The following is an 11,736-nucleotide window of genomic DNA, read 5'->3' on the forward strand; positions in this document are numbered from 1 at the left end:
CCTTATTCATTGGGGACAGGGCTATTTATATGTGCCACCAGTGTAACCTGTCCTTAGTGTTGTTTCTCATGTGAATAACTGGCCCATTCACTGCGCTCTAATGAGAACAGCCCAGCTGACTGCCAAATGTGAAGAAAGGCCCTGTCCTACCCCTGTGGGAAGTTTCAAATAATCCCACCACCAACATTCTTGAAAGGTGACTGGCAACAGTGTCACTGGGCTGTTTGTGTGACGGCAGTTTAATATGTCACTACTGTTTGATTCCCACGTGGATAAATGTGTACAGCCCCCCTCTCCCTCTCAACAACCACCCCATCCCCCCCACCCCTCTCCTTAACCCTCCGTGGGAAGGTGACACGAGTGGCCTTCTTCCTGGTCCAGCACATTCCTCGCCACCTCTTATTTGCGTTCCTGAGCCACATGGTTTCATGCCCCAACCAATCCACCCTGCTCTCTCTCTCTGATCGTCACCATTGAGAGTGTGACGGCCGAGAGTTGCGTTGCGGTGCAGCAATGCAGAAGACGTCACCGTGGGCTGGGTAGGGTTAACAAAAATGCCAGATGAACAGCTGACCCTTTGCTGGGTTCAGTCCCCCAAAGCTACTGCTTACACCCCCAAACGTTCTATTTTAGCATGTATGTAAACGCCAGTGATGGGCGATTTACCATTTTTTTTATTCCACAATTATGGAACATAGTTTAACATAGTTTTAAAAAAACAGCTAGAGCAAGCAAAGAGGGTTGATCCGTTTTGCTATTATGTTTCCAAGCTTCAAAGGCCTGTCTTCATATATGCTAATGATTGGAAGATTGCTGTTTGGGGAGGGGGTTTAGTAAGTACTAATGTCCACTAGAATGGCACTCAGTAGAGCACATACCTCCACTAAGGTCCAAAGTCCCCTTGTGTAACCACACTTAAATTCAACAGATGTGGATTTTTATCTGGATCTGCACCAAATTGCACACACTCAATACATTTAAATTCACTAAACATGCCTCATTTTTTTTCATATAGATCAAAAATTATTCGCAGAGAAATTAACAAATTTATAAAATAAAATGTCATTACCTCACAATGTTTAAGAAGGAAACGTCAAGACAAAAATTGAATTTGTTTATCCCTGACCCATACCACATTCTTCCACCAAGTTTCGTCATAATCCATTCACTAGTTTTTGCATTATTATACAGAATAAAAAATAGACAGGAGTATAAACATTACTATTACACACCAACAATAAATAAATCCACAAGATTGCATAATTCAGTATTAATGACAACGGATCGAAACATGGTCACTGTCACCTTCCCGTCAACAGCATTATTGTTGAGAGGGATCGCAGGGAGAAACCAGGAAGTGTTATTTCCTGTGAGCTGAACCCCCATATGGACAAGTCTACAGCTGACGGAATTCCTATTATTGAAGCCATTGGCAAACTTAAAAACATCCTCCTCCTTTTACACACAGATCACTCCTCCGTAACAACCTCAACAATGGCCATAAATAAACCTTACAGGGGCCCTTCAGTAACCAAATCCCTAATTGAGACAAGTAGGGATAATTTCTTGGAAGAACAGTCTGAGTGGCGCTGGACAGGTATGCCAATAACCTCTGACCCCAAACCAGGCCTGTGCGGACATGAAATTTGACCCCTTTGGTGACCTTTAGGCTACTTGCAGACCCTCTTTGGTGTTTTCCCACATAGGCCCGCTTTTGATGTCCACTGGAGCCTTTTCCCATGGCCCCGCCGGTCAAGACCTTTCAGGAACTGAGTAGAGAAGGGGGCAAATTACTACCTGAGGAGAGGTCAGGCCACACGGGAGTTTACCCACCGCACAGCTTCTCCCTATTCCTTCAAGACCCTGCTAAAAATAATCCTTCATCCTCACACCACCCACGAGCACACGTGCAGACACATGCACACACAAACTTCCACGCATGCCGACACCTTCCTTTTTTGGGCAGAGTTAGAAAGTCTTTGCTGCTAATTTGGTGGCATAACAGATAATGTTTCAGTGTTTTTGAGTGTGTGTGGTTTTTTTAAGCATGCAGCCGCGCGGGGTTACTCAGGTTAGCTACCTCCAGGTCCAGTGTTCCCGGGGTGGACAGCTGCCAACCACAACTTTCTCCGCAGACATTTTCATGCAGTGAGGTCATGGCTGAGAGGGTCGATGAGGTAATAACCAGTCGCAGACATGTGGATGAGAGCAGGTTAAAAACGTTGGTTTCCGTGCTGTCTCTGCATGTATATCATCGATGAAATTCCTGATGATCGAATGCAAAGAAACGCGTGACAACCCTGATAACCCTTCAAGCATCAGGTCTGGCAACGCAATCAGCCTAACTGACATGGGCAGGCTTTGTTTGTCTGAAAGGAGTGAGGCTGCTCCTCCTGCTGAGCTGTGGGCCAGTGTTACTACCCTCCTCTAATTATGGGGTAGTCACCTTGAACGCACACAGCTCCACGAGACACCTGGCATCATTCCATTACTGCCGACCACACTGCCCATCACATATCCAGGATGACAGGCTGTCAGTGAAGAGCATACTAAATACTCGTAAGGTGCTTTGAGTAATTTAGCACAATAAGAACATAATGGCTTAATGGTCTATTTTATTGAGCCTGAGAGAAACAGCCTTTTCATGAGCATAAAAGCTTCATCATGACAAATGTCACCTATTTTCTAGATTTTCAATTAAAAATTCCCAGCAAATTTTTGGTTGCATGTTTGAATTATACTAATGCATGTATTGTATGAAGTCTAATTGCTGCTTTTAGAAGGTGCAAAATGCAAAAGGTAAATGGCTTATTAAAAGCTGCGAAGGGAGCAACATTAATCTGCATTGCCATATATGCAGGTGGCATTTTATTCCAGGCCATAGGCTCACACAGCTCCAAGCAGTAATAACATGAAAACATAAATTATCCTTCAGTTGGGAATATTTACACGTCTATGGCACTGCAATTTTAAGTTGCTGCTGTGAATGACATGTGAATGAATGATATTTTAAGGCTTCATGCATACTTGTACATTTTCGTACGAAATTCATTAACTCTGCTATGAAGCAGTTTGGAAATGCTACTGGCCCTGTTGTTTTTTTTAAACTCCAGGGCTGTGTTTTAGTCTGAACAGATAGAAATGGAAATGTTTCCTAATTGGATCGTTCGGTCATGATGTACAGTAGGACTTGCCAATCGTCAGTATCCTATGACATGACCTCCTTCCAGAAGAAAAAAACAACGTTAGCCTTGGCTACCAGTGTAGAAAGCAACATGGATAATCAATTACTAGTGTTGGTGACCCCGTTGACTTTCCTAACAGCTGTTGTGCAGTTAAACTCATGCATTTTACAGTGACACTACTAGTTGTAGGAGACGAGCCATCATTCAAGCAGTTCCTGTTCACACCAGCATGGGATGCTCAGTGCACGGGAGGGGCCAGGTGATGTGCGTTTTCAGGCACGTTAGTAAGGACGGGAATTAAAACCTATTTGAAACCAAAACGCTTATGAGAACAGAGATCGTTTTCATTTAAAAATCCCCATTTTCAAGCAGAAACCTAGTAGCATGGTTGTAGCCAATGAAGGCATGTGTCAATTGACTAGAACCAGTGACTAACCATTTGATTCCCGAACACATGAGATACCAGATCTTATGATTATATAACCATGCATGACAGTTTGCCATGAGAATATCCCTGTCTCCCTGTGAACTACCACTCAGGCTATTAAAGCACATTAAATTTCATTTCCTATCCATTAATCCATTGGCAGTATTGAGAGCCATCAACAGTCTATGCAAGCCCACGCTTGTCTCTTCCACCTCCATAATTATTTTTCCTGCCACCTACAGAGGGGCAGCAGGTGGGATCTGCGTACAGCTGGAGAGGTGATGGCTGGCCGTCAGGACTGATGGAGGAACAAGTGTGCAGACAAGTGGCTGAGCCTTTTAGAACATCCAGGATGACTGAGGAGAGACAGGGAGGGAGACTGTAGCCTCTATCAAACAGAGATACTACTGCGTGTAACTCTATGACTAATAGAAAAACAAAAATACAAAGGTGTGACATATAAATGGGGTTGAAGAAGCAAACCTTGAGTTGAGCTATGCAGGGAATCTACTGTAAGAGGCCACACGGGGGAAAGTGAAATGTCTCCTGAGAGGAGAAGGGGTTAATGTGTTACACAGAAAGTGTTATGACTTTCTGAAGAAGGGTGGAGCTGGAGGACAGGGTCAAGAGTGCATGGTGAGGCAGATAACCGAGTTCATGTGACACTGGAGTTTGTAATAAAATGTTGCATGAAAAAGAAACTAATCATCAAGGCTCAGTTGAGCATTTGCTCGCACTGGTTAGTGTGGTGGTTCACAGATTATTCCACAATCGACTTGTTGAATTTCTTTGTGAAATAAACATACAGAGATCTTCAATTTTTAACCTGCATCCCACCCCATCAGCTGTTAACTCAATGAAGTATTTACAAAGATAGTCTTTTATTGCTCAAAATACATACGAAAAGTGCTTCCATAAACGCTATAAGTCTGTATTCATATCAAATTCAGGACAAATAATTCAGAAACTAAATTCCAGAGAATTGTGTAAAAAAAGGTGTTGTGAAACTGTCCTGTGGGCAGGGTGTCGATTTATCGAGAAAGAGGAAGTAATTCATAAAGGTATTTTGAAAACCAAATCTTTTGCGACTGCCCCCCCCCCCCCCCCGACCTTGAATGTTTGCTTTTGCAGTGTATAACTGAAACCCGAATGAAAAGACGCCTACAACACAGACCAAGACTCCACCGGGGCTCCCCGTTATAGGCTGAATATGTCTGATGTTCACAGACATTAAGAAAATAAATAAAAACAAACGGAATATCTGGCTGTACAGTAAGAACCTGTTACTGTCTTCTCTCGGGAAAGACTTCCAGAGATTGGACGGAGCAGGTGGGCCCCAAAGTGGGGCGGTACGACTAATAATCTGCCCTTCTGACGGATGGGGTTAGATGGCTTGTCATTTGAGCCATGCTGATCATGCAGGCAGTTATATGTGCGGCCCCAGAGAGATGCGCTCACCGGTGGCCTTTCAGAGGCCTGCGGTCACTGTCACACACATTGCTTTGGACCGCTCCATTTTCACACACTTCTCCGATGCCCCTGACGGAGCTTGAACATAGCACACACTCCTCTCTGGACCTTCAAGGACACTGTAAAGACTCATTCTTACACTTCTGTTACACAACAGCAACAGAAAAAATGATGTTGTGTCTAAGTTTCCATAATAGTGGCATTGAGAGCTCTAAACTGAGCTCAAGTCTGAGAAACTTTTATGCCCAAAAAATAAGAAACTAGCATTCAAAGTGTTAACAGACTAATAATCTAAATATTATATCTATGACTTACACATGTGATGTGATTAATGGTTGGTTAAAAGGAGTCATGTGGTTCGGGGCCTGATTTGCATGTTGTCTTCAAACATGTCAGGAATTTGCCCGAGGCTGAACACTCCTCTGCTGCTCTCACTCACATTCCACTCCGCCACAGTGACCTGGGATCAGGTTGAGAAAGACTTCCCTGACTTTTTTTATCAAGTGTTTAAACAAATGTAAATACTCAGACCCATGCAAAACAGCTTATAATACAACATGAGTATTAAATTAAGTGCATCTGCAGAAAGATAGATAGAAAGATGGATAGATAGATAGATGCATGTAGTGTGTGTTTGTTAGTGTGTATGTCTGTGTGTGTGTATTTGATGTGGGTGTGTGTGCATAGTGCAACATGATATCAGGAAGAAGTAACATAACATTTCAAGTAAAAGGGAAAGAAAGTACAATAACGTCAATGTCTTTATGACCACCTTCCCCAGTTTATATTTGTGAAATATGGTCGAGCTGTGTTGTTTGTTGTTGTTGGTTTATAATCCATTAAATTACAATAGAAAACCAGAGTGAGAGGGAGAGAGAGAGAGAGAGAGAGAGAGAGAGAGAGAGAGAGAGAGAGAGAGAGAGAGAGAGAGAGAGAGAGAGAGAGAGAGAGAGATTCAAACAATAGCATGCGCGGGAAAAGTGGCGGGCAGAGGAGGGGCGCAGGGAGGAGGTGGGTGAGGAGGAGGGGTGAATCTTTTTATCTCTAGTTTCCCACATCCTGTGAGCGGCTGCAAACGCGGCCACCCAATTTGAAAGAATGAGTGGAATGCGCCCATTCTCCCCTGCTGCTTTGATGCTGCAGTCAGTAGAGACGCATTGTCAAGCTGCTCCAACCCCCAACGCAGCCCTGCTCTCTCTGCTCTGCAGCCACTGAACTCAGCCTCTGTGTTTAATGTGGAAATGATTAGGTAAGTGACCGAGGAGGGCCACTGTTTAGAATAGCTGATGAACTGATCTCAGGTTGGATGGGCCCCTAAAACATGTCTGTTCGTTCTAAATGTCTTTATTGGGCCATGGAGATGATGATGATGATGATGATGGGTGCAGCCAGCAGACACAGAATGTTTGTGATCTCACAGGCAGACACAACAACAACAGAAGAGAAGATCTTTAACCCTCCCTTTATTGGTCCAATTATCTTTACAATATTAAAAACATAAAACAAAAACATACATACAGCCACGTGTACCACCATGAATAATAAGATACGATTTTATTGATCAAAAGGCAAAGTCTTGTTCCAGCTTGGTCAAAGTTTACACTATCCCAATATATAGTACAAAGGAAAATAAATAGCATTTTGTATTTCGTGTTAAGTCTAAAAATATATATTGTTGAAGATAAGAATATAAAATGTGTTGTAAGAGTTTTTTTTCCTGAGGAGAAGAGTGAAAAACTACACAGAGACTTTACCTACTACTTTCAGCACTCCTCATGTTTATAGATAATAATGGTCTGTTCATATCCTGTGTGCACCGGGTCAGTTTCCCGCGAAGGATGGAGACAGAGGGGGGGGGGGGGGTGCGGGGTGGAGCACTTGGCTTTGAATCTGCATCTCCCTCCAACATGCGTCCACGATTATGGCTTTAGTCTCCCCTCTCTTTGGCGCGTTTTTGGTTCCCGCCACGTCTGTGTCTGGCTCTGGGGCGGTAGTTGTTGTGAGGGCCGGCTCGTATCACATTTCGAAGACTGACGTGCGCTCCTGCGCTCCCATTGGCGCAGCGGGCGGAAATGGGCGCAGCAGCGGGCGGACGTCGGTACGTCGCGCGCCGCCCTCTTACTACCGCCTTATAACGTCCTCCCCCCCGGCGCTGAGTTTCCATGAGCCGGTGTCTGACGGATGCATCGGTCCGTGCTGCTCTGCGTCTGTTGATTTTCAACACAACTGTTTACAACAACACCGCGGAGCAGCTGGGGTTTGACGCACACTCCTTCATCCAGGACGACGTGTTTGGTTTTTCTTCGCTTCGTTCTCCTGGATAACTAGCGGGCTTTTTATTTCACCTTTCGACCGCATTTTCCGTGACTGCAACGTGGACCTTAAGCTCTACTCAAGAAAGTCGTGTCGGAATAAAAATTTCTCACCCGAAGTGAAAGAGGAGAAGACCTCGGAGGACACCGTGGAAGGAATGTTGCTGTCCGCGCTCAATGCTCTGGCCCAGGCCCACCTCACCACCGTAGACATGCCGGCAAAGATCCAGCTCCACCCAGGTTAGCCTCCCTCTGCTCCCCGCGCTGTGTTGTCATGGAGGACGCGGCCGCTGCAGAGTGCCCGTCCCGGCTCCGTCCTCGCACGCAGCAGCATGCTCATGTTCAAGGACGGAGCCTTTCATAACAATAATATTAGCCTTGTTCTTATCTCCCGACAATACTCGGCACCGCTGTTTACTGAGGAACAACTTGAAGTGAGTCTCCGTGTGTTAACCGGTTGTATTTTGGTATTTACAGTGAAGGAGAGGGAGCCCTTCGAGAAGCTGTACCAGGTTGGACCGGTGCTGGGCAGCGGCGGCTTCGGCACCGTCTACTCCGGTACGAGGGTGGCCGACGGAACTCCGGTTAGTAGGACTCGTGTGTTTACATCATACGCAACACCTTACATGTTTTTTTTTAAAGCTTGTTTACATGTGGGATCTTGTTGTACAAGTGATTTGACGCCATCTCTTCTTCGCTTTTCCAGGTCGCTGTCAAAGTTGTAGACAAGGACGGAGTGTCCGAGTGGGGAGAGCTGGTAAGAAACGATTCATCCATACAGGCGGTTATATGATTGCAATTAACACCATGTTGTGTTTTATAATGATATACAGCCACAGTTCAGAGTATTGCTGTGAGGTTTTTGGTCTCTAATCTTGGTCTTCCTGCCCCACAGCCTAATGGCTCCCGGGTGCCCATGGAGATCGTGCTGCTGAAGAAGGTCGGCACCGGTTCCCGCGGCGTCATCAAGATGCTGGACTGGTTCGAGCGGCCGCGCAGCTTCGTCATCGTAATGGAGCGGCCCGAGAACGTCAAGGACCTGTTCGACTTCATCACGGAGAAGGGCGCCCTGCCCGAGGAGTTGGCCCGCAGCTTCTTCCGCCAGGTGCTGGAGGCCGTGCGCCACTGCCACAACTGCGGCGTCGTGCACCGGGACATCAAGGACGAGAACATCCTCATCGACCTCCGCACGGGCGAGATGAAGCTCATCGACTTCGGCTCCGGGGCCCTGCTGAAGGACACCATCTATACCGGCTTCGATGGTGAGTCGTCGCGGCTGAAAACATCGTGTATTAGACTGGCTCCCTGTCTGTGGATTCATTCTGTGGATGTTAACATCGCCACAGTCAGCATCCACCGTGTTATTTATACGTGCCCTTTACATTACCTCCCTACACACTGAGAGCAGCTTAGCAATACAGCCCGAGCAGCATTGGCTTCGCTCGAACGCCCCCCACTGGAGGGAAGCGGTATTTTTACAACTCAAAGTTTGTAAACAAAGTCACATGTCCGTTCCCCCCGCCCACACACACCCTCCTCGGTCTCTATCTCTCTCTCTCATGCACACACACACACAGCCTGTCACGCTCCTTGGCACCTGATTCCTGATAATAGCCTGAGAAACATGGCCCAGCTGATAAAGCTGCATACAAAGTTACTCATTCACTCCCCTCTGCAAGGCTTTCGGTTTCTATTTCACTGTACAACTCAAATGTTATTAATTGCTAGTTTGAGTTTAAACGTGTGCACATTCATTAAGTAAGATCGCAGTTTTATTAAAAGATGTTTCTCTTTATTTCCCTCCTGTATGATAGGTACCAGAGTGTACAGTCCACCAGAGTGGATCAAATTCCACCGCTATCATGGGCGCTCTGCCACAGTGTGGTCCCTGGGAGTCCTGCTGTACGATATGGTGTGTGGGGACGTCCCATTTGAACACGATGAAGAGATCACCAGAGGGCAGGTCCTCTTCCGGAGGACAATCTCCACAGGTAAGTTCACACCTGGGTTTTAGCTCAGAGATGGGAAATATGTCATATTCAGTACATTGCTCGACACTTATTGTTTGTCCCCCTCCCCTACAGAGTGCCAGCAGCTGATCAAGTGGTGTCTGTCGCTTCGGCCAGCGGACCGTCCAGTCCTAGAGGACATCTTCAACCACTCGTGGATGCAGGGCACATCGTCGTCTGTAGTTCCATCCACAGTGCAGACAGAGAAAACAAGCCCAGTTCACCCTGGGCTTAACTGGGCTGCACTGACACAAGAGACCATTACAAAGAGACTTGTGTAACAGACTTGAAGCTGAGCGCACAGACCAGCTGTCCCAGCCCAGACGAGGGCAAGGTGTAACGGACGACACCCAGAGCGCGCGCCGAGGTCACGACAAAACCATTACCCAATTGGTTTGAACCTGACAGGCCAGAAGCTCTCCGCCCATGTCAGTGTCAGAACGTCGTCCTGGCGGAACTCTGACCCAGGCAGCGGGTGTTCAGCAGCCTGTAGGAGGACATGGCTCTGCATGCACAAACACCTGCACCGAGCAAGTACAGTGCATTCGCTCTCCATCCTGCTGATTGGCAGGTGGACAGTCTGAGTCATGTAGCTTCTCGCCACTCTGTACTCTGCTCTCTCCCTTCTCCGGCCACGGTCAGAGTGGGAAGAGCAGAGGCATTAGCGAAGAGGAGTGTGATTCTAAAACAAAAAAGTGCCTTCTGTGAGATTGTAGGGGGGGACCCTGAAAATACTTGAATACCTGAATGCAAAAAGGTTCTGCTTCTCTACAACCTTTTAGCTTCTAGCTCTGTACAAGGCTTTCTTTCTTTTCTTGCAGTTTTTTCCTCTCATGGGCCTAGATCAGTAAAGCCTATGCCATTCATAACCACTACTATCACCACTTTTACTACTCCAATGTTTGCATCTAGAGAACCTCATGGCTCTGGCAGCAACCTGTGCAAACAAGTCGTAAAAAGAAAAGATACACTGGACTTACCTCACGCTCTTTACTACAGCACCCACTTCTACTCTACAACCTCTGTTTCCTCTCCTTCACGTGTCGTACTGTATACACACACAAGGTCTAGGCAACTGCTCCATTGACATCCACCCGAATGCACACCACAACGAAAACTTTATACCACACAGAAACACATCATCCTCCGCTCTTCACTGCTCTTCTCTACACAGTGCCTCCCACAGGTCTTAAAATCTGGCGGGGACAAGAAATGTAAATAATAATAACAATATTTATTATTATTGCTGTGACTTCTCTCTCACACCGACAAGCTTTTGGTCACAGAATTTATTTATTTATATATGAGAGAATTCTGACTGTAAGTATATATTTCATTCCACAGTCACTGAAGGGCACACAGATTATTCAAAAAAAGACAAACACAAAAGAGATGATTTTTTTTTTTACCATATTTATGGCTTGAAATTTTAAAAGAGCAGATGTACGCGTGTTTGTTTGTTTGTGTTGGTAATGTAAATAACTTGTAATAAGTCGTGAAAACACTTCCAACTTAATGTATGTAAACAATGAACATCTACTGATGGTAACTGGTTTTGTTACGATGTTGTCTGCTGCGGGAGCGAGTGAACTATGAATGTTTGCGTGAATGAATGTGTGAATCAGAGATGTGAGAATGAGAAAACTGGTTGCATGTTTTTCTTTTTCATCCATCTAAATTAGAAAATTGTAAATTATGTTAGAAACTATTTTTATACGATTTCAATAAATATTTTTTTAAATATGAAACCTTTGACTCTTTACTTGCTTGTTATAATGATGTGTAGATAAACAATGTCAAACAAGTTCGCAGCAGGTTTCCGGTTTGACGCTGAAGTAAACATTGGATTCCAAGAACAGATGAAGTGATAAGGATATATGACAAAAGGGGAAGTTCTTTTATATATTGCTATAGATGAGGAAATCAGCCAAAAATGTACTAAGATGGGGCTTTTTTACTAGAAACAAATATATATATAGAAATATACAAATAGAATTTATGTTCAGTGGCGGATTTAAGGCATGAACTCAGTGAGTCAGCTTTATCTGCGAAATACACAATACATAAGTACACAGGATCAGAAGGACAGAGATCTCTGTGAAACTAATGACACGGACTTGTAAGAGGGAACATATCAAAGGATTGTAGAATCTGCTAAATGTATGTTGTAGTTTTGCAAGTAAGTAGTCGGTTTAATCAGCTGTGATGCTCCTGTTGGACTCCTGGCCTCACTGCTAATCTTCCCTGAGACAGCAGTGCTGCTGCCCTCCAACAGCGAAACGAACAACAGCCACAACAGCGAAATACGTAGATGGAGGGTGGAAACGTTCTTG

The 11,736-nt window shown here is 45.2% G+C and overlaps 1 protein-coding gene across 1 annotated transcript; it reads left to right on the top strand.

Moving 5' to 3' along the window:
• Positions 1 to 7,229: 7,229 nt before the first annotated feature.
• LOC133956847 (serine/threonine-protein kinase pim-1-like) lies at positions 7,230 to 11,151 on the top strand. The gene is made up of 6 exons (XM_062392191.1): positions 7,230 to 7,634; positions 7,872 to 7,978; positions 8,101 to 8,151; positions 8,290 to 8,656; positions 9,209 to 9,385; positions 9,479 to 11,151. Exons 1-6 carry the CDS (start codon positions 7,553 to 7,555, stop codon positions 9,682 to 9,684), a joined length of 990 nt encoding a protein of 329 aa, XP_062248175.1. The 5' UTR covers positions 7,230 to 7,552; the 3' UTR covers positions 9,685 to 11,151.
• The last annotated feature ends 585 nt before the right edge of the window (positions 11,152 to 11,736 follow it).

Source organism: Platichthys flesus, chromosome 7 (assembly GCF_949316205.1).
Source record: "Platichthys flesus chromosome 7, fPlaFle2.1, whole genome shotgun sequence".
Classification (NCBI taxonomy): domain Eukaryota; kingdom Metazoa; phylum Chordata; class Actinopteri; order Pleuronectiformes; family Pleuronectidae; genus Platichthys; species Platichthys flesus.

Excerpts from the sequence above, each read along its gene's own strand:
- LOC133956847 (XM_062392191.1), top strand. The coding sequence starts at position 7,553 with ATGTTGCTGTCCGCGCTCAATGCTCTGGCCCAGGCCCACCTCACCACC. Across the intron at positions 7,979-8,100 it reads GGGTGGCCGACGGAACTCCG|GTCGCTGTCAAAGTTGTAGA; the intron begins GTTAGTAGGACT and ends TCGCTTTTCCAG. Across the intron at positions 8,152-8,289 it reads TGTCCGAGTGGGGAGAGCTG|CCTAATGGCTCCCGGGTGCC; the intron begins GTAAGAAACGAT and ends CCTGCCCCACAG.